This window comes from Xenopus tropicalis, chromosome 8 (assembly GCF_000004195.4).
Source record: "Xenopus tropicalis strain Nigerian chromosome 8, UCB_Xtro_10.0, whole genome shotgun sequence".
In the NCBI taxonomy this organism is placed as follows: domain Eukaryota; kingdom Metazoa; phylum Chordata; class Amphibia; order Anura; family Pipidae; genus Xenopus; species Xenopus tropicalis.
Window position 1 is genome coordinate 57,368,565 of NC_030684.2, and position 23,529 is coordinate 57,392,093.

General features: G+C 34.9%; 1 protein-coding gene across 1 annotated transcript in view; it reads left to right on the forward strand.

Moving 5' to 3' along the window:
• aff2 (AF4/FMR2 family member 2) overlaps positions 1–23,529 on the forward strand; it is a 332,688-nt gene that overhangs the window by 284,125 nt on the left and 25,034 nt on the right. Inside the window, exons 10-16 of the mRNA XM_002934547.5 lie at positions 6,603–6,765; positions 9,758–10,759; positions 12,289–12,413; positions 17,191–17,398; positions 18,234–18,376; positions 19,620–19,683; positions 21,477–21,613. Coding sequence (XP_002934593.2) covers positions 6,603–6,765; positions 9,758–10,759; positions 12,289–12,413; positions 17,191–17,398; positions 18,234–18,376; positions 19,620–19,683; positions 21,477–21,613 — 1,842 coding nt within the window. The remainder of the gene's footprint in view (positions 1–6,602; positions 6,766–9,757; positions 10,760–12,288; positions 12,414–17,190; positions 17,399–18,233; positions 18,377–19,619; positions 19,684–21,476; positions 21,614–23,529) is intronic.

Here is a 23,529-nt window from a genome sequence, read left to right on the forward strand (position 1 = left end):
CTGAGAAACAAGGGTACAGATTATTATTTTGTGCACTGGCAAATGGTAGTTAACATGAGCCTACTATGATTGAAAAATTGGAAAAACACAATGCATTGTGGATAAAAAATTGTGATTTGCATCTGTGTAAGCACTTTGCAGTTTTCATGAAGCCCCTAGTGTTTCAAAGTAAAGCAAATGAACTATGCTTTAGTGATGTAGTAAACAATGAAAGAAGTAAAAGAAACACATGACCTTGTAAAGGTGCTTTTTTATTCTTTTCAGTTATGCTTCCCAGTTGGTATTTATGGTTTAGGGTACAATTTTACCCTCTAACATACTGCAAGAAATATTTGCATTATTGTTTTGTTAATGCAGGTATTTTAAAATACCTACGTTGTATAAAATCCCCAATTGCTTGTCAGTTCAGGTGCATAGGGGAAGGTTGCATGAAAGCAATACAGTCTGCAGGATGCATATGAATCATTAGTGAAATGTGCAGCATGGGAATTTCATATGTTTGTAGGAGGTAGGAATAGAAAAAATCCAAAAAAATTATAGAGGATGTGTTGCTTTTTCATGTCACACATTTTTTATGACTCACATCAGATAAGCTCAAATGGAGATAAGCTCCACTTCATTTCATAGTTGACTAGCTAGTTTATTTATGACAGCAGCAGGTAGTGTCCGGAAGTTGCAGGTAAAGCAGTTGGAAGTTCAGTATTAGGTGGCTGGGCCAAGTGGGTAGAAATGCAGGTTGTAGACCCTAGTTATAGATTGCAGTTGTGGGCGGGGTTAAATCCACTCAGGCATATTGTGCCCTAATCAGGTAGACATTTTCTTCAAAATGAGTTTGCTAATCAGCATATGAAAAACATTTTTAAGCATAAAAAAAGTAGATTTTAAAAGAAAATTTGCAACTAGCACTTCAGTTGCTATATCTAACCCTTTAGTCAGGTGCAAACCTGTATAAATGCATATGTAGAAAGAAGTAAATCTCTCTCTCTCTCTAAATGTAGAGAATCCCTAATCAACCGAGTATATTTATATATTTATACAGAAACAGTAGACAGACTCTATACTGGAGAATGAAGATTACAAAAGGGCTTTTTAAATGTTTAAATCTCAAAATTCAAAGTACCTAGTTCAAGGTGGCTTAAAAGCCAAGTACATTAATCCTCAAACATCTTTAGGGTAGAATTAAACGCACAGAAATCAATATGATCGTTGTAACTCTGATAAGTAGTTAGTAGCAATTACCTTAGCTGGCAGTTTGTATTAGTGAATGCACATTTATAAGCAGGTGTACATCCATTATCTGCAATACGTCCTTAGCCAGCACGGGGGTTGCAAGCCTACACTAATATAATTAGCAATTAAAGGGGCAAATGACATTTAGTCTCACATGAAGGGCCAGCATATGCATTTCAAACAACAGAGTCATCAGCCGCCCGTTTGAATACGTTTAGAACAGAAAACAGCTTTCTGTATAACTGGATTATTTTATATAAATTAGGTATAAAATCTTAATGACAAATCAGTGAGGTTCTTAATGTATGCTGTTTTTGTATCTTAGTTTACTTTAGAAGCATTTTATTTGTTTTGGTTTAAGACATAGAATTCTTATGGTCTATGGTAATGAATTCTTAATTGAAAGAATACCATCATCCTTACGGTTTTATAGTTTAATACGTTTAATGTAATTTTTAATTCACTTCTGATAAGCCGTTTTCTGTTACTAAATGCATCCACTTGTCTTGAAATTGCATATATTGAACTGCTGTTGAGCTGAATTTATTTGACTGAATTCTTCTTATCTCTGTTAATAAATTTTGTTTGGCTTTTAAAATCCTGCAGTGATCTAAAGCGCATCTCATACAGCTGTGGTATGAATGCAAACGTGCAAACAAAGCTACAATATTGGCCATAAAGCATATAGACAAATTGCTGTAGCCGTGATGGTTTAATTATAATTCTCTATAACTTTTACTTTACACATTGTATTTAGGCACAAAATCATATTGCATTTTTTATGATAGGGTTCTTGTAAAGAAAAAAAAGTCTAACCCATTCATTCAGATTGTCCTAATTTTTGTTCAGAATTATAAGCAGTGCTTAATATGTCCCTTCTCCTCATGTTTGATTACGGTATAATAGGGGAAAGCCAAGATGTACACAGTTATCTCTGTAATTTAGATATGACTGGTAAGCAGGATTCTCACAGGGGATATTTTTGCACCTATAATTAAATTTTGGTCATCTACTTAGAGGGTAGTGAGATGGATTTACAAAGGGTTTCAATTGCCTTAAAACAATGGGCTTAGAAATGGATATTAGGTAGCTAAAGATCGCCTTAGATTAGATCCTCTTAGTATCTGATGCTAAAAACCGCCAATAGACCTCTTAATGATCACCCTGCAACGGCAATGTTTGCTGCTACTGTACACTGCAAATTCAAATCCATGTGACAAATGGGAAATTTAACAACTTGAAGCATAAAATGTTTTATTTGTGCCAAATTTACCATGACGATCATAGAAGTACCACCATGGTAACTCAATGCCAGTGCTAAATGATTTACAAGAATAAATCTTGATTCCTGATAAGTGAAACCTTTGCTGAAATAACTCATGTTCTAGTTTTATATGGTTTATGTTTCATTATATTTATCACACATTGCTGTCTGTTCCTGTGTGAGTTAAATGCTAGAGGAGTGACAATTTTGACAGTGAAACAGAAGATTTATTGTACATAAAGGTTATTAAAATTTTAAAAACTCTTTAACAGCTGCTATTTTAGTTTTTACTGGAATCTAAATTTGCCATAAATAATTCAGAGTATCCTATCAGTGAGATTCTTGATAAGTCAAGACTCCATTTTCCCATAAATTGATCTGTATTAATTGTGTCTTATAATGGCTCATAATGACCATCTATTGTGTGTGCATGGTATTATTTTCATTTCTTACACTTTCTTTAGAGTATCCACTTCCAGTATCACACTTTGTTTAGAGTAACTGCAATAAAAGGCTATAGGGTTGATTCACTAAAGTGCGATAAGCGTTATCGCATGCTTTTTTGCGTTAAATTTGACGTGAAAAAAAACGCGCGATTCGCTAAAGTATTATCGCATGCGTTAAGTCGCATATTGCGTGCGTTAATTAGCGCACAACCCCATGCGTTAATTTTACCTCATTGCGTTAATTAGCGTGCAGAAATAATTCTAACGCATGATTCACAAACACTTAGACGCGCTAAATATCGCAAACCCTGAGGAAGAGCACAGTTGGTGCTCGAAACGTTGGATCGTTTTCATTAAAAAAAAATTTTGTTTTCTAACAAAGTCCCTGCGTGTGCGGCTCATTGTCTTGCTATATATATATATATATATATTTTTTTTTTTTTATTTTTTTTTTATTTATTTTTTTTGCATGTAAATGTTCAGTGTAATTCATATAATCCATATTAGTTTAATTAGCTATTTAATTTGAGCATAGTCTGGAAAGCCTATTATACCATTTTTCTGTATTTTTCTGCAAATGCATGTTCAGTGTGCAAAGCACAAATTGCTTATGTTTATAAAAGTTTTCATTATTTAGAATGTCTTTGTGTTGCATTGACGGGTTAGGGGGTTTTTGATCAATGCTTTACTTTTTCCTTCCAAACATGTACTCTGACATACTTGGGCCTATAGTATTTATTAATGGAACTCAGCAGACAACAGCAACCTATGATTAGACATCCTCTGTAGGCAAATTACAAATTACTTGTCCTTAAATACCACCAGGAGTGCTGTTTGGATTGACCTGCAAGGGCAGGATATCTCCCAGTGAGCTCCTTTGTAGGACAATTCTCATCAACCTTTTTCTGTCACATTTTTAAATCACATTGTTACTGTCATATTGTTACATAAAATGCCCATTAGAGTGGGCCCTGGATGCCAGATACTCTGTTGATCCCTATAAGGCACAATCCAATACTGAGCTTTGTATTCACTGCCTGTGCTGGGCTTCTGTTGCTTTTGGTCTTACAACTTAAACACAATGCGTGAGAATCAGACAGGAAGATATCTGACCCAGGGACACTTCAGTGCACCCCTATTGCTTTTGCTTCCATTTAAGGACAAGCCGTAAGTGAAGCATGGGGGCCACAGTACCCTAATATATTATAAATGGAATACCTGACATGTCCTTTCATAAATGAGTCCTACTCTTTCCATTGTGGATTTCTCCATTTCATTTTACATTGTAGTAGCTTGACTGATAGTGTAACTTGTCACTAAATCCTTCCCTAGCCTTTGCTTTGCATCATTAAACTTCAATAACAGCCCCCTCAAGTAGTTATACAAAGTTATATTTCACCATAAAGAAGTTTCACACATCCTCAGTTTACTTTATGCACATACCTTATATAAAAATAAAAATAGTCCTCATTTTTCATTTGAGAATAGTTGTTTGAATGAAATGGCTGGTCATTGTGAAAGCTGTATTAATCCTATTCATGCTGTTATTTTGAGATAAGGATTAACAGACTGTACTAAGGGGCGTATTTATTATGCTGTGTAAAACTAATTCGCTGAAAAAACGGAGTAAAAAGCTGTGTAAAATAAATGGAAAAGATCGCCATCTGAACGCTGGATATTACGCCGGATATTATGCCATTATTTTCCATAAGTTCCGGTGGAAGAAAAAACACGTAAAACTATTACGCTGATTTTATGCCGTTTTTACGACATTTTTACACGGCCTGGCGATGTGTGGCGAATTTTCTCGCTGTTTTTTACACAGCATAATAAATATGCCCCTATATGTATTGTGCCATTCTACATGTCATTTGTAAATATCAAAGTTTAAGACACAGCATTTTTATGTTTTAATCTTTTGCAGTTTGGAATGTATTTAACTTTTTGTTCTGCAGCTCATTAGTTTCAAATATAAACTGTTATTGGGTTACGAAGGTCCCGCAGATACTGCCATAAGACCTAGTTAGTTACCAAGTTCGATAATATCATTTCTAATGAAAAGTGGAAAGAACAGGATTTTTAGGCTCATTCATTCATTCATTTAGTTTATAGAACATTTAATTCCAAAGCTAATAATAAGAGAATGCCCCAAAATGCTTCACAATTGTTTGTGTATTTGATGTCCAGTGATTAAGAAATTTTGCAATGAGTTGGAAATGTTCTTAAGTAATTCCTTAATTATTCCCACAGAAATTACTAATACGTAGAGGCCCATTTATCAAAATTCAGGTTTGTGTAGTTTTAGAAGTTTCTACACAACTAAATTCACAATTAAAAAGCACAAATATTTCTTATGTATCAAAATCTACGACACAAAAAAAATGCGGATGGCGAAATGGGTAAAATAAATGCAAATACTTTGAATTGTGAACTTTATATCACTTAAATAGCACAAATAGCTCCCCCCAAAAATAGGAAAATATTGAATACCTTGAAGTAAAAGGATCACAAAAAATTGCATATACAGCTCCCATTGACTTCTACAGTTTTGACCCATAAATGAAAAATTAAATTAAATAAATATAACATTTCAGAACAAATTGTGTTTTTAGCACAAAATATTATAAATCATGGGAAAAAAAATATGACCTGTAATAAATCTTCCCCATAGTCTTTGCAGCCACCAAAAAACTTTTCCGTCACAGAATTGTAGTGATGCTGACTGTGCAGATTACATTTTTAAATTAATGCAGAAATTTTATCCAAGTACCCAATGTCCTGGGGGGGGTTTGTTGTTATTGTATTTGTGGAGGTAAAGCAGCTAGAAAAAAGTCAATTGCTGCTTGTTATTCCCTAAGGGAGCAACTCTACTTCTTGTGTTCCCTGAAGAGTAGGGTCTGTATTTTCTAGCTGCTGTATACAACATCAGTATTATTTATTACAACACCTCCTTATATGAGAACTATAAAGATATAAAGAAATATCAAGATCTCTGTACTTTACAAGCTATAACACTTAGATATGGTGGTACCAATTTTCCATATTTTTTCATTTGGCATTGGTCTTTATATTTGGACTTACAATACACTTGGAACAGATGTGTTAAAATCTACCATTGAATTTTCTGCAAAAAAAATGCAATCTTGAAATTTTTTTAAATTAATCATTAAAAAAATTTAAAAAAAAAGCTGGAAAAATTCTAAAATTAAAACCTGGTGAGTTCCTATAGAAGTCAATGGGAGATGTATTTTTAACATTCAAGCTATTTTTATCACCAAGTTTTAAACAGTTGCATTTGTAAAAAAGAATGGAAGAATGCAAATTTCATCATGGTCGAATTTTTCTGAACTGATTTTTTTGTAAATGTTGGAAAAACTCAGCCATGTTTAAATGAGTTGCAAACTGAATTTGAAAATAAGACATATTTGCCTTCCCCTTTACCCAGAAAATATATGATATTGTATATTATTCTGTCCCAACACACAAAATATAAGTATACTGATTAGGTTATGAAATCTATTATAGCAAGTAAAATCGTATGTGTCTATGGGTAATAAAAATGGTGCATCCCTAAGCTTTAGTTGTAGCGAATGTTTTTCTTCCAGTTTCTTAACTGCTTTTTCTCGTGAAATGACAAATATGTATATTTGTTTTTCTCCCAGTGGACTTCCTTTGCAAGCAGTGCACGGTGCCAACCTTGTGAATTCCAGCGGAGGCTCTGGAAGCTCAAGTGAATCTGAGAGCAGCTCGGAATCAGATTCTGATAGTGAGAGCAGCTCCAGTGACAGTGAGTGCAATGAACAAGCACGCAGTGCAACCCCTGAGGTAAGGTTAGAAAGGTTAGAAATATCACAGCACACTCTACTTTCATGTATCTGTATATTTCTCAACCCAGTCATCTAATAGGAGGCTAGCAAAGCTAGACCAGGGCAAAGCAGGATAGACACAGAAAAAGATAGAAGCATAAATACACTTGTAGCTTTAGAATTACTTTGTGCCCAGCAGACAAATGCATTTGTAGTACTTCCTTTGCTATTCTATGAAAAAATACAAAGAATACATTAAGACAGGGTGCCCAAGGGTAGTCCAATGACAACTTGGCAAATACTACTACTACTAGCCATTTTCTGATTGAGCCAGAGGATCCAGTTTAAAACAGGAAGATCAGCTTTTAAAATTATATTATTTTGCTTGAAAATGTGGGCCAATATAAGCAATAACAGTTACCTTAAAATAATAGAAAAGAAACCTCTTAATTTGGTCAGTTTGGGCATTTAGAGTGCTTCCACCTGTTTTCACATGGTAGGAGGTATAGAGGGTTTGGAGATATGGGAAGGAATAAAATAATTACAGAGATGGCACAAAGATGTGGGAAGGATTTTAACTGGTAGATGAACTTAGTAAAGTAGCCCATTTCTTTATAGTCCAAACTAATTCAGTTGTCTATGGTTTTGTTTTCTGTGTGGGCCACCATCTTTTTTTCTGGACTGTGTCAGAAGTATATTGGAATAGCTTCATGTACAGTTAGAAGTGCGGAGGGTAAGGGGTTAGGGGATGGAGCAGAAATGAAAAAGAGAGGACATACAGATGAGTAAAATAGCACAAAGATGATAGGAAAAAGCCAGAGTAAGAGAATAATAGATAGTGGCAAGGAGGGAATTGAGCTGGGGAAGTGTAGGTTGGTAGGAGAGTACGCATATAGGGTATGTTTAGAGGAATACAGCATATTGTGTTGAGGTAAAGTTTCAGTAATGTATTGGTTCTACAATGGTCATATCACACACCACAAAGGAATGTGTTGAGGTGAATGTAAATATGTATACGGGGTGCAAGAGCGATAAGGGGCAAAAAAATGAGTAGAGGCAGGAGGGGTATGCTTACATGCTTTTTGAGAAACCAGTTTCTCTTTGTACCAAGTTCAAAATGAAACACATTGTTTATTGAAGTTTGCACCCTGCCTTGAATATAGTTAATGAGCCCTATAGAGTGTAATAGCCTGGGTGTAGCCAATACCCTCCTGAAAGCTTGGCTCTAGTTATGTATTAAACTATACATAATATTTTATTACTGCCAGTACAGGCTGATCATCTGATCATCATTTGTCTTGTTCTTCATATGACTTTATAATCACAATTCAAGTTATTTTCACATGAACAAAATATATCCTAAGCACAGTAAAAGAGCTGGCAATAATAGAACATATACCAAAAAAAATATGTAGAATGAAGAATACCTGATAAATCTTTTTAATTAATCTTCTTCTTAATTAATGACCATAAACTTGGCATTAAAATAATTTCTCAATATTTATAGAAAAAAATGATAACCCAGAAAAATGAGATTTCTCAAATATGAATTAATCACTTGGTTAATCTAGATATTTGCATGGGTGATGAAATATACCTCACATGATGTTTTGGTAATGGGCATTTTGCCTTCTAGTTACTATGAAGAAGAGTTTACGAAGGAAATGTATTTATACCACAAATGGTAACAATATATATACATGTGTATTGGGTTTTTTATTTTGTATGAATTTATGTTATGGTAACAGTGGGCTCAGAAAAAACATCTCATTGGTGGGCCCCCAAAGCCATAAAAAATGTTTTGATAGAACTACATTTAAGTATTAAACTTCAGCATAATTAAGGGAGACAATGAAGTGGTCTGTGCTTAATAAAATGGAAATGATCCCCAGGTGTGTCATCCTGGACCCGCAGCCACCAGACCGAATAAAAAAGTCTCCACTAAATAAATTGGCCTTTTATTAGAAAGATCCCTCATGAAAAGATCTTCTAATAGAAAATTATATTAAAAAAACATGAAGAAGGTGATGCTGTAGAACTCCTCCAGCTAATTAAAATAAGGGTTCTGCTATTTCTGAGGGATGCTTCTGCTAAAAGTTTGATGGTGGGCCCTTGTCCTGGTGGACCCTGGACAAATGACTCTTTTTCTCATTTATTAAAATGGCAGTGACTAGGTTTGTTAAATATTAAATAGTTTAGTTTAATTTCATTTAAATAAATTTGCAAACTGAAGAGTGTACATAAAAGTAATAAGAAGTTCAGCGCCAGAGTGACAACTTACTACTGTCATCTGCAGAAAGTTAAACTACTGAAGAATCTGATTCTTGAAAAATGGGATTGCCAACTATACCCCCTATGTAATAAAAGGCACTAAGTTTGCCCAATAGCAGTAACCTATAGCAACTAATAATATGTTTGCTTTTAAACAGGATACCAGTAAATTCTACCTGCTGATTGGTTGCTATAGGTTACTGCACCTGGGCAAACTTAGTGCCTTTTATTGCATAACCCCCTATGCGATTCTAAAATCTGTTGAAGAAATGGGTGCTTTTTACTTTTTATTTCTATTATATTTTTGTTTCTTTAATATCAGCAAAATTAGCTCTTTAATGAAAGGGAAGATTTGAAAGATGTATATTTTTTCACCTTCTTTAACTGTGTTGAAATGTTGGCAATGCATTTTTTAAATTAAAAATGTTATACGAGCAGATTGTATTTATAGGCATGGTATTCAAAAGGGAATTGATAAAAGCAACATTATAAAAAATGTATCATTTGTTGTCATGATTTTACATATTTGTTTTCTTAGTTTTCTCTGGAGCAAAATTGTAAATTGGAAATAAACATCAAGTGTATGCTCTAATGAACTATGTACCATAAAAGGCCTAGTAATTGCGTTATGAATATCAGTACAGTTTAAAATAAATATATATTGTTGTGCAAATAGGTCTGATATTCCCAGTAATGCTGAAATAATTTTACAAATATTTTGTACTGTATTTCATTTACAGCCTGAGCCACCTTCTACAAACAAATGGCAGCTAGATAAGTGGCTAAATAAAGTTAATCCACACAATAAAACAATAATTAGCAGTCAGAATGATGTTCATTCTGAAAACAATTCAGAGACTCAAAATAACCAGCAGGCTGAGGGAAAAGAGAAAACAGAACTTGACAATATTACTTCTCAGCCTGATTCCAAAGAATTACTGAGCCCAGTAAGGGAAAAAAGCAAACCAAGGGCCACCCAAAAAAACCCTGACTCAAAGCCCTTAAAACAGAAATCACCAGCTCCCAATGAACCAATCACTCAAAGAGCGACTGCTAAAAAGCAGCCGAAAAAGGTCGAAAGAACTTCCAGTGTAGAAGAAAACACATGGAACAAACCAAATCCCACTTGCAGCACTCCCAAAGAAAAAGAGGTACGGGAAACCCCAGAGCAACCAAAAACAAGGACAAAGACCACTGTTGCTAAAACTGCTCCTAGAAAAGAACAAAGGACTAGTACAGGAAGTTCTTCTGAAAAAAAGAAAACCAGGGGAACCAGCAAAAATGTCCCCAAATCTAGAGAATTTGTTGAGACAGATTCTGCATCTGATTCCAACACAGACCAAGAAGAAGTGCTTCAGGTTAAAATCTCAACAGCATGCAGTGGGCCTCCTAATCCCATCAAATCAAAGGACTGCAGCGGCAACATTTTAAGTGTAAGCAGTTTAACCAGCAATAGCAGTAGCATATCTGTAGATCAAACAAATAATGACTTGGAAGAGCATTTTTTCTCCCCTCTTCCTGTTGTTCAGACTGAGCTCCTTTCACCCTTGCGGGATTTTGAAGAAGTTAAATCATTATGGGTCAAAATAGATCTCACGTTGTTATCAAGGATACCCGGGCAAGAGACTTTTGATGTGTTGCCCTTGAAGAGTGACCCAAGAGAGTCAGGTTTTAAACACAAACATCAAATAATGAACACAGCAGTGGAGAAAAGTTCCACAAAATCCAGAAGGAAGCACAAGGTGAGTTTTGTGTATTATTTTCTAGGTATATATATATATATAGTATAAAAAACTAAAAGTACAAGGGAAAAAGAGCAATATAACAAACACAATTTACTAGGTCATCAGATTTATGTTCAATATATGTCCAAAAAGAGGAGAAGGCTACCTAATGGCTTATTTGCCTACAAAAAATCTGCTTCAGCTATTTTCCTGTATTAGACCTTTGTGCATAATGCCCATGAGAAGAAGTTCTGTTGTATCAGCTTCTTTAAGCCATAAGAAATTCAAAGGAAAGGAGGGAGACAATATTATGTGCAGGAAGGGATATAAAGGAAGAAACGACTCACATTTGCTTGTAAAGGTCTAATTTTTTTAAAATATTCAGATGTTTGGAGAGATGCAACTTGAAATACTATTATTAGTACTAAATCAGAACTATGACAATTACAAGGGTAAGAATTTTTTTTCTTTAAAATACCCAGGAGATTTAAGAAAACTGACTTTGATGTCATTAGTTCAATAAGGTCCTTGTGGGCTTCACACAGAGACTTTGGCAGTTTTAAGAGCTGTGAGAGTGTTACCATATCCCTGAACAGTATGCTTGCAGTGGATTATATGGCTGTTGTGTGTTTCATTATGTGGCTCATAAGGAAAGCAGCTGACCTACATACACAGAAAGAAGGTCAAAATTCACACATTAAATCCCATTAGTTGAAAGGAAGATGTTCTTCAACTATTATCCTACTTTATCTTATTGTAAGAAGATATCTAAAACTTCAGACCGATAGAGAAAATGATCAAATGCTTAATACACAGTTGTATAACACATCACTTAACTAATGGGCACATTTATTGATTCGATGTTTGCTGCAGGTCTTTAATGCATGATCAATAATTTTAGCTATCAGGTAAATATTCTACTTAGAAAGTCTTTTTTTACAAAAGTAGACAGAGGAATAGATGTCGGTGGAGTGATATCCTTTAAATGGCTTTCAGAGCTTAGCTACTGTAGAAATAACACAACTGCTTTTTTATTACTCCAAAAAGATCATTACTTTTTGGCCTACTTAGATCATTTATCTTAAGTGCACCAACTATATTTCTTCTGCTGCTCTTTATTGTGGTTGTGAAACAGTGCCACAGTTGGCACTACTATTAGGTATGTAAGCACTATATCACAAAGGCATAGAAAGTGGTACAAAAGGCCTATATGTGCCTTTTTCTGCCATAGGCTGCCAAACCTAAGGAGGTTCATTAGTATATACGTAGATATTTAATTAAAAGGTATAGGAGCAGAATCCTTAAAATTGTAAGCAAATGTTCTATGGGCTGTTGGGAGAAAAGTGGAAGGGAGTTGGAAACCCCATATAACACCAGTTTAACAATTCTTTCTACAGTATGAGTTACGGTAGGTTCTCTTTGTTCAGTAAAACACTATGCAATCATAAGGAATTACAGATAATGTCTAAATGACATAAGAGATATGAAAGTATGCAATGCATCTTAGCTTGTCTGAAGTTTCCTTTATATTTTTTTCCTATTTAAAGCAAACTGAAAGCTCTGATACGCAGAGTGATAACAAAAGGCAGAGACTGGAGGACAACACTCCACCATGTTTACTTCCTCCCTGTATATCTCCAATACCCAGCACCAGGATCACCAGCACTAAAGAGTAAGTGTCTTTTCATATGCTCTATCTATATAAAATGGAAAAGTAATCATTGTGATTTCTCTACACAGTTCTTACACAGTGGTGATAATCTTTGATTATTATTATAATTATTATTATTATATACAGCTTGTATTATGACTTAAGCTTGGGGAATTCAATGATTGAATTTAGATTTCCTGAACAGGAGAATTAAATTATGAAGTTGACCTACACAGATGTTCCACTATGTTTCACCCCTGAGTACATACTTACACCAGTTCTTTGCTACAAATGACTGGTTTATTGACACAACATGTTTTGAACTGAACTACTAAAAATATCATGAAACAGCATAAAATTCACAAAATGCCACTACCGCGTGACTTTTTTTGATGTGACCACAGCTTTTTTCTTACTATGCGACTTTTTGTGAATCCTCGCTGCAGTTTTGCAAAAAAAAATTGGCAACAGCAAAAAGCAGAATTTGTCAGCGAATCCATGCCTTGCAAAAAAATTCGCTCATCACTATAGATAATAATTGAGCCATTTTTCTATTACTTTAAACTGTATTACAAATCAAAAAAGAGGCTAATGCCAAGCCTGAACCATAGCATTTTGTATCTAAGAGATAAGTTCAACTTTATAATCGTTTCCTCCCATCTATAAATGCGCTTGAACGGAAAAATACATTGGCCTCAATGGTGAGGTGAAAAACCACTGAAATTAAGGATATTTTAGCTGAATAGCATATAGTGTACATTGCCCTACCTTGTTAGAGAAGCTTCTTTCTACCATGATAGAAAAAAAGGCCTCCATGTTGGCAGTTTTTTCCAAACATGGGGCCTGGCTAGCTTCATAGGTAGAGAGGAAATACATTTCTTTAGTGCACACTTTTTAAAACTTTGTGTGCACTTTACAAAACTTGTGTGTGCAGTACAAATGTATGTGTTTTCACACAAAATTCTTTGCATGCACGTTTTATGGTGCGTGCTAGTCTCAAAGTTTATGTACTTTCGCAGGAACCCAAAGCTTAGAGGAAACATTGCTGGGGAGGGATCCAATCTCATTGTTTGATGTGAAAGGCAAGGGCTATTGGCTCATAGTTCTGCATTAAATGTGTGGTCTCTTTTATTTTTACGTTCCATACACCCATAGAATACACCATACGCCCATAGAATTTTTAAGTGATTTATGGAAGTCTTTATGGTGGGGTAAAGTTTGTTGCAGATGGAGTGTTTTTGCATCCTAGAGTGTCTGTTTTCATTAAACATATTTATATAAAGCTTCTTACTAATACCCAGTATTTTTCCTCAATATCTTGATACCTGTTTGTTTTATTAGAACAAGCCATTTGATCTTGGTGTTCCTCAAAAATATTGTTTGTCAGAAAGCTGGACACCATTTTACTTTGATTATTTTCATACTACTGAATAGAATCCACATGTCAGAGCCCAAGGCTGCTCGTTTTATGAATTAGAGTACCTGGGGAAATTATTTTTAGAATCTAAAAAGGTTCAATTGCACATTCTATTGTAATGCATCAACCAATTGACACTATAAAATTATTTGTTTCCCCAGCATTAGCCAGGAGATATTCTCTATCTAGGAATACTGATTGAAATCCATGGTTATTAAGGGAAGTCATTTATTTCTGTAGATTTGGCTCACATCTTTAAAACAATAAAATACAGGAAAGATAAAAATTATTATTTGTAGGTAGAAGTATCTTTTTGAAGAACCAGGGATTTCTGAGCTCACACAGTGAAACAACTCAACAGGCTTTCTATTGGTATTTAATTAATTTTATTTACCTGTATATGGTGAAATGTGGTGAAATGAACTTTAAATGTAAATTATATTTTACAACATTTAACAATTAGAACTTCTTCCTTTAAACAAACTCAGACTTCTAGACAGAAATTTGAGGGCAGATTTACTAATGTTCCATATTTAATTTGTTTTCATAAATTATACTTTTTTAATAATTACGAAAACATAAAAAATTAATGAATACATTAATACAAAACTTTGCCATCTGAGAGCTAGCGAAGTCATGTAGAAGTTAGTGGGGGCTGTCCTAGACATATTGTAACAATCTTTATTTAATTTATTATTTTATTTAATTTGTGGTTTAAGAAGTTTTTTCACATTTGTGAGCACATGAAAATTCTTCCATTACAAGGATTTCAAGGTTAACCTATTCTTATTCAGATTCTTTTCACTGTTGTTTTCTTTGTGCTTTTTATATTAGTTTTTTTAAATAAATTACTTGGCATTTGTAGTTTTAGCGAAAATAAAAACCACTAAAGATTCACAGCGAAATTCCACATTTCAGCATTATCAATTTTTTTTTGTGAAACTGGCACAAAAATTCAGCATGACAAAAATTTGTCAAGTTAGAAAAAAGTAACGGTTGCTTAAAAAAAAAAAAAATTTCAGCAGTTTTGCGAAATTGTGCAGATTGCTCATCACTAGTCCACTGCCTCTATAGCCTTAACCCCTGAGTGACATCGCATGCACTTAATAGGTGTTGCAGGAGGTTCAGATCTAAATTTCTCCCTTTCAGTTTCAAATGCATCTTCCTTTATGAAGGACATGTCCACCCATTATATGTAGTATGTTACTACAGCTGCATAGTAGGCTTGATTGCGATTTTTCCTTGCAGACTGTTAGACCTACTACAAGGTGGGAACACACTAAGGGGCACATTTACTAACCCACGAACGGGCCGAATGTGTCCGATTGCGTTTTTTTTCATAATGATCGGTATTTTGCGATTTTTTTCGGAAATTTCGTAGTTCGAAGTTTTTCGTAGCCATTCTGAAAGTTGCGCAAAATCTGGCGATTTTTTCGTAGCGTTAAAACTTGCGCGAAACGTTGCGCCTTTTAAGTTTTAACGCTACGAAAAAGGTGCGACTTTTCGCGCAAGTTTTAACGCTACGAAAAAATCGGCACATTTTGCGCAACTTTTGTAATGGCTACGAAAAACTCGCGTTTTTTCACGCAAATCGTATTGGTAACGAAAAAGTCGCGATAATTTCCGAAAAGTCGTAAAGACGCCGAAAAAATCGCAAAAAATACGAAAAAGTCGCAAAATGTTCGTTTTCCAATCGGAATTTTTCCAATTCGGATTCGAATTCGTGTCTTAGTAAATCAGCCCCTAAGCTTTGAGGGGTTAAAGATATCTGTAGTTGGATTCATAAATAATCACTAAATGGGAATAACACTTAGTAAATGAATTATAAAAAGGGAAGGTTCCTTTCCTATGGTCAGATGTATTTCATTTATTTAACTCTACTTGGATACAGGCATATAAACAAGGGGAGGATCACTGTTCCCATTCCCACTGCTCAATACGTACAGTTAGTTCTGTGTTTTGCCAGAATCCTAGCAATGGTTTACCTCTTGTACATAAATCTGTCTGAGATGCTCTGTGTCTGCTGTCGTATGAACAGTTTGTCTTTGCATTTCAATTAGAAAAACATGTTGGCAAATTAAGCCATTAAACATGTTTAATTATTCCAATAAATTTATTCACAATTGGTTATTATTGCAATTAAAGAGCCATTTTTAGAGCAGTAACAGCTCAATCTAAGTAACAATTAGCGCAACAATATGTAACAATTAATGTCTGCTAATGATGTCTTTTCCTTAATAAAATGAGAGAGAAGTCCATCATTTTTTATAAGTCTCTCACTGTAGTTCAAAACAGTTTCTTCTGACAAATTATGCTTTTTGTAAAATGTACAACCTAGACTTTTTAAAGATATCAGACTCCTTTCTTTACCCAATTCTCATCTAAAAATGGGGTTCTATAGAGCTGTCAGTTTTTAAAAAATGTTGGTTTTCAATTGAATGCTGGATTTCCCAGTACATAATGGTTGGCTTTAAGCATATACCACCTTTGTGCCCCAACATCTAAAGTACAGTACTGGTACAGGTTTTTAAAGGGACCTGTCATTGATATAAACTCAGACTGTGGATGATTCATAAGCCTTTTTGTTCTACATAGGCTTTTCATTTTTTCCCTTTTGCAAACAATCCAGCCTTGCTGTATGTTGCAAATCAATAGAATCAGCCAATAAGAACAGATGAAATCTGTCAGCAACTCACAGCCTAAGTGTGTTGGATGCAGCTGTAAAAAAATAGTGTTGAGTTGAGGAATTCAAGTATAAGTCTTACAATATGTTAACAACTGTAACAAAAGAAATACAGATGTTTAGTGAAATTGATTTATCAAACATTCTTTACAAGTTGGTGGATATTTATTAGCGCAGCAGTTTCCTAGTAATCATTTATATTAACATTGATTGCACCTTTATAAGGTGGACAGTGTCAGTCTGTGCACAGTCACAGGTATTCCATCTCTCCCCTGGCCAACTACCTGTATCCCTCAACATATGATCTCCCTCAGTAAAAACTTGTACTGAAACATGAATTTTTATTCAGCCTATGATATTGCAGCAGTGTTACAGAAGGGTTCACATTCTCTCCTGTACTGATAAAAAATAATTTTAATCTGCTGACTCTTGCCTGGAAAGGTACCAGAATGCTGACCTGCCATGACTTACTGGCCTTACAGAGACTCATTCCTGACATGAAGAAAATAATAAACTTAGATGTTCCAATTCCTATCATAATTATGTGTGTAGACCTCTGATATCTATTTAAATGTCTCATTGCCAGGAAAATGAAATTACTTGGCAGACCATAAGTACTCAGCCAGTTTGTTGATTGTGATGTTGACTTTATAAAAAGAATTGGAGCATTGGTTAATGATTTGTCTTCTTTCTGTCAGAACAAAAAGGACAACAAAGAAAAGAGAGGAGAAAGTGTTTCCTCCTCTGCTGTCACCATTAGGCGATGAGCCAATCTGTAGAAGGCATTCCAGTGATAATGGCTCCTTCAGCCAGGAGAGCAATGTCACAACCTCTATGCATACAGCCAGCACTAATACACGGCACAGAAAGAACAGCAATATGGCAGCCAATGCAAAAATAAGCTGTGTAAGTAGCCCTGCTTTCCATCTGTGTTTTACACAGTGTCTTGGTAATAATTTATTCATGGTTTACTTTTGTCCTAATATATGCAATTAGGTAGTGCCGTATTTGTGCAGGGCAGGCACCGGCACCATTGTGCATTATGCACACGTGTAAATTAGGGAGCACAAACTGTGATAAAGGCTGCCTTGTACTTGCACATAGCACTTCAAGACCCTGAGCACAAGTTATTGACACCTTAAAAAGTGCTTCTGTATAAAGGTTGGGACCTGTTATTAAGACTGGGACCTGGGGTTTTCCAGAAAAGTGGTCTTTATAAACCCAATAGGATTATTTTGCCTCCAATAAGGGGTAATTACATCTTAGTTGGAATCAAGTACAAGGCAATTACATGATTATAATGGAGTCTATGGGAGATGGCCTTCCCATAATTCAGAGCTTTCTGAATAACAGGTTTCCAAATAACGGTACCCACGCCTGTATATTATAAGCAGAATTACGCTTTAGTGGAAACCATACATTTATATCCACACTGAAATACATAGATTACAGAAATGGTTAGTGGTGCACATCAGAGAAACAGCCAATAAGCAATCATAATACTATTTGTTCCATCCATTTGGTTACTAATCTTTTAAAAAAACATTTTCATTATTATTTAATTAGGCACTAGTGCTATTTACTTTATATTTGATAGTCCATATTAATGGTTATCAAATAAATGTAGCTTGTGTATTGCACTCGTAGATACATGTATTAAACTTAAAGGCTTGTATAATCATACTTGCAAGTATTTGAATATTGGTGCAGTTCTTATTAATAATCATATCTGTATTGACAGGAGGAAGATCACAGCAGGCCAGCGAGTTGTGTTATTGAAAACATTGATCATGATCACTCAGAACCAGATATATGGTCAACAGAGACTACATTAACTAATGGAAACATTGATTATCGAAGATCAAAAATAACTTTTGATGATACGTAAGTTAATGAAAATGAAATAGTGATTTGTAGTGTTTATCAAAGCTCGTATGACTTTGTTCATGGGTTACCTGTATACTATGGGTTCATAGCCCAGTTTACCTATGCATGCAGGTGCCCTGGCAGCCCAGTCCGACGCTGTGTGATTTAATTTAAGGCACTAAGATTGCCCAGGTGGAATAACCTATAGCAACCAGTTAGCAGGTAGCATTTACTGGTCACCTGTTTAAAAGCAAATATTTTATTGGTTGCTATGGGATACTGCACATGGGCAAACTAATTGCCTTTTACATATGAGGCTTAGTGTTTAAAGTTGGTGGTAATTAATGACTATAGAAAATTGTGAGGTGAATTAAGGAAAATAAGTTTGAACAGCTGAAAAAAATAATATTAGCTCCAGGTAGCCCCAAATGTAATGTTTAGCATTTATATTCCTTTTGGTGGTGACCTACAGATTGGGAGGTTGTCAGGTCAGTTGATTGTCTCTTTGATAGGGTAGAACTCTCCATTATCTGCTCCATCACAAATAACAGAATGTACCTTGTTATGGCCTAGTGAGTTCAATTATCTTCTTAAATTATGTGAATTTGCTTTCATTTCATAAACAAAGAGAATGTCACTTCTATTCTAAACCAGAACCCACATTGCATATATTTAAGCAATAATCACTTCCTTTAATTATAGGCAGGGTTCCAGTGAACTTCCTCTCATAGTTATATCATTCTTTGCTTTTAGAAACATGAAATGTGAAGAGTGAAATTCAGTACTACAGGTGCACACTTCCAAATCCAAGGCAGATTTAGAAGGGAAGTAATGCTATAGCAATAAATAGTCATCAGTGCACCCAAGGTGGGGCTAATACCTGTGGGGTGTTTAGCTGTATAAAGAATACCCTTTTGAAAGGTTGTTTTGGTATTATATTATTATTATATTATTATATAGTATTATATATAAGGGTCTTCTTTAATTTGTCACTTAACAAATAGTAATCTCTCTACTTCCTTTGTTATTTTCAATGATCATATTACTAGTACTTGCTATTTTACCATCTCAGTATGTGTCACACAAAGTGCATAGACATAGCAAGTTATACTTAATAGATGATAATGATACCATTGGCAACAATTTAATAATGTGCTTTTCTAGTGAAATTTTTTTATACGCACTTCAAGCCCTAGGCAAGCATAATAATGTAATTTGTGTCTTAAAATTAGTAACTTGATGCTATATTTGCTTGTTTTAGGTTACATAATGCTGACTATTACATGCAGGAAGCTAAAAGACTGAAGCACAAAGCTGATGCACTGGTAAGTTTGAGTTATCAGTCATTTTTTTTTTTTAAATTCAGGTTGCAAGTAAACGCTAACAGTGTCAGGGAGACAAATACAGAGGATTGAATAAACGATTATTGAGACTATTATCAAGACTGCTGGATTCCAGATGCATCTGTTATTATACTAATGGGTGCATCTCTGGGCAAGCTCCTCAAAGGATAAGGAACTTCTTATGTACCACAAGGAGGTGCAAACTTGTATCAACTATCAAACTAAAACATAGAGATAAACACTGTAACCACATGGTGTATCAAATGCAAAGGTTTAATAGTATATCTATCTAAAGGATTATCCTTGGGTTGGTGGGAGCAATTCCCAAAGGGTCCAAACTTTGAGGAACTTGGGTATCCTGTTTTGTAAATAGGCCTATATTCAAAATCTTTATTGCTATTTATGTTTCGATAGATTGCTGTCCAGTTTGGAAGGGTGGGTGTTTTCCATCTAGATGCTATGGCTATCCGCATTATAGTCAAAACATGATTTACAAATATAAGGAGGTGTAACTCTAAGGGGCAGATTTATCAACACTATGATTTTTGTGGTTTCAGACCAAAAATAAACTCATTTCCATGAAAACCACAAATGTCTAGTCATTTATTAAAAGATCCGAATTGATAAAGATTGAATGAATTAAAAATTAAAAGGAAAAAAAGGTTTTTACATTTTATTAGGAATCTTTGTGAATGTACAAAAGGAAAGGACATTTTTGGTAGCTTAATGCACAAAATGTCTTAATGTCCTTTGCACAATGATAATGGGTGAGTGCAGAAGTCCTCTTGTCTTTGTCTGTATGAATTGTGCGGTCACACCCTCATTTCACCCCTGCCTCTAAAGGTTTAAAATGTAGTGGTGAGCCAAACTTCCCCTTATTTGCTATAGTTTATACAGGAGCAGTGGCCAGCTCCATGTTGTAGCTCCCATCCTTTCCAGCTACAGTCAGTTGATCCCTATGATGTAAAAAAAGGGGCAACCATTTGGCAAGTTGCAGGTAAAACTCCCTGTTTTGCAAGTCCCTGTATAAAATGTATAATTAAGCAGTAGAATGAGTAGAGAGTGAGCGCAGGACTGGCCAGGCCAGAAATAACTTTGACATAGTTGTCCAGTTAGAATATATTGCACTATATGGGCAAATAATCCCTTATTTGTTAAAGGAAAGGGCTTTTTGGCAGCTTAATGAACAGAATGTCCTTAGCATATTCATAATGGGTGAGTGCAGAGGACATCTTGTCTTTTTTTTGCTACACTTTCTGCTTGTTCTCTATGTTTTATCTCTGCTTTCTGAACACAATTGTATATAATTAGCCCATGTTGGCGTTCCAAATAATAAATTGTTCAAGCATTACCTTTTAGTTCTGCACTAATTTCACAGTGAACCCAACAGAACTTCTCTTCCCATTTGTTTTATAGCTATTTCTTTAACTTACTTTTTCTAACTCTCATTATAGTTTTCCAGAAGGGCTGGAATGGTTTACCAGTTGAAACTTTTAGTTATTATGTCATGTACAGTGCAAAAGTGGAGTTTTCTGTTGTTCTGTGACGTGTTTGCTTTTAGAAGATTTCCAAAAAACCTAAAAGCTAAAGTAATTACATGTATTTTTACGAAGAGGTGAATTACTTCACTTTAGAATTATGAAGTCATAGGACATTAAATCTGGCAAAAATCACATACTTAGTAGTTGTTCAGTGGGTCCAATAATCTCATAATGTTATGTGTATTCTTTTATAGCATACGGACCTAGTATAACTATTATTATCATTTGTTTCAGATGGAGAAGTTTGGCAAAGCTGTCAATTATGCAGATGCTGCCCTCTCTTTCATTGAGTGTGGAAATGCCATGGAGCGAGATCCATTAGAAGCTAAATCCCCATACACTATGTATTCAGAGACTGTGGAACTCATCAGGTTAATGTCTATTTTGTGATCATTTTCCTTATCTCATTTCAGTTGTAATTAGAACCTGCTAAGTTAAAAAAAAATAATTTCAGTATAATGATTTGTTCAAGGCATCTTCATCTCTGAAGTCATCATAATTACTTCTTGCCATCTTATTAATGTGATGGAAAATTTGTAATTGATGGACAGTGCTTTTATAAATTAGCCCCTTTAGAGGTTATAATGTGACTTGTTATAATTTGCAATATTCATAAAATTTAAATTGAGATGTAGAGGGTGACTATAAAGCGCAGTCATATTAATATCTGGCTGAGATAGCTGTCTTGGAATGGTACAATACGAAAGATAAAGATATTATGTACAAAAGAAGTAGATTTTGGACTTGTTCCCTACCCCAGTTTTCCTACAGGGAAACTATTTTGTTTTGTCATGAAAATGTGATTGTCAAAAATGTGCACCAAATTTTATTTGATTATTAATGTGTTTGAAATAATACAAAAAATACTGCGGAGGATGTTATTAGTGAGATCTCTCAGCTCACCTTAACCTTAAGAAGAATGCATATTCAACAGTTCATTAATTTTCCACTCAAACTATAAGATCTATTGGGGACTCTTTTTTAAACCCTAAGGGGCCCATTTACTTACTCACGAACGGGCCAAATGCGTCCGATTGCGTTTTTTTCGTAATGATCGGTATTTTGCGATTTTTTCAGAAAATTACCGCGACTTTTTCGTTACCAATACGATTTTTGCGGAAAAACTTGAGTTTTTCGTAGCCATTCCGAAAGTTGCGATTTTTTCGTAGCGTTAAAACTTGCGCGAAAAGTTGCGCTTTTTTCATAGCGTTAAAACTTAAAAGGCGCGACGTTTTGCGCAATTTTTAACACTACGAAAAAATCGCAACTTTTTGCGCAAGTTTTAACGCTACGAAAAAATCGCAACTTTCGGAATGGCTACGAAAAACTCGCGTGTTTTCGCGCAAATCGTATTGGTAACGAAAAAGTCGCGATAATTTCCGAAAAGTCGTAAAGGCGCTGAAAAAATCGCAAAAAATACGAAAAAGTCGCAAAATGTTCGTTTTCCAATCGGAATTTTTCCAATTCGGTCGGAATTCATGTCTTAGTAAATCAGCCCCTAAGTAACTATGTAATAAAAGATACAAAGTTTTCCTAGGTGTAAGTAACCCATGGCTAATAATGAGCACGTAGCTTTTACTGGTCACCTGTTTAAAAGCAAACATCTTATTGGTTGCTATGTGTTACTGCTACTGGGCAAAATGAGTGCCTTTTATTACATATTGGGGTATAGTGTGGGGGAAGATGCTCTGTGCTGAACATTTAGCTGATAACACTTGTGTAAAGCTGGTCATACATGCACAGATAAAATTGTATGAAACCTAGTTTTGTAGATTTTCGGACCATGTGTGGGTTTAGAATTATTGTACTATTTTTATACCATGTCAATCGGTCGTTTAGTCGATTGGCCTGGTTCGAAAATTTAGGTCAGTTAATGTTAAAATCTGAGCATGTATTGTGTATCCGAAGAAGATATCCTTGGGGACCTGCAATGGAAGTCACTTTCGTTCAATTGGTGTCTACTAACTGTTTCATGTTCAGAACATCCTCCGATTTGCTATTTTTAGGGCTTTATCCTGCAATTTCAGTCTTAATATTAGTTTTAGATCATCGCATTAAAACGTATGACCAATATCCGAACATTCCTCGGAAGAAGACTAAAATTGAGACATTTATGGCCAGCTTAACTGTTGATCAACCAATCTGGCAAACTGAAACTGTCTGAGCAGCTATCAACTGCATTTGTGCAGTTGCATAAAAAATTTAGTCCTTGCCCAGCATTATTATTGGTCTTATGCAACGTTAGTTGTTAGTCCAATACCATTAATAATGTAGTCTCTTAGTCCTC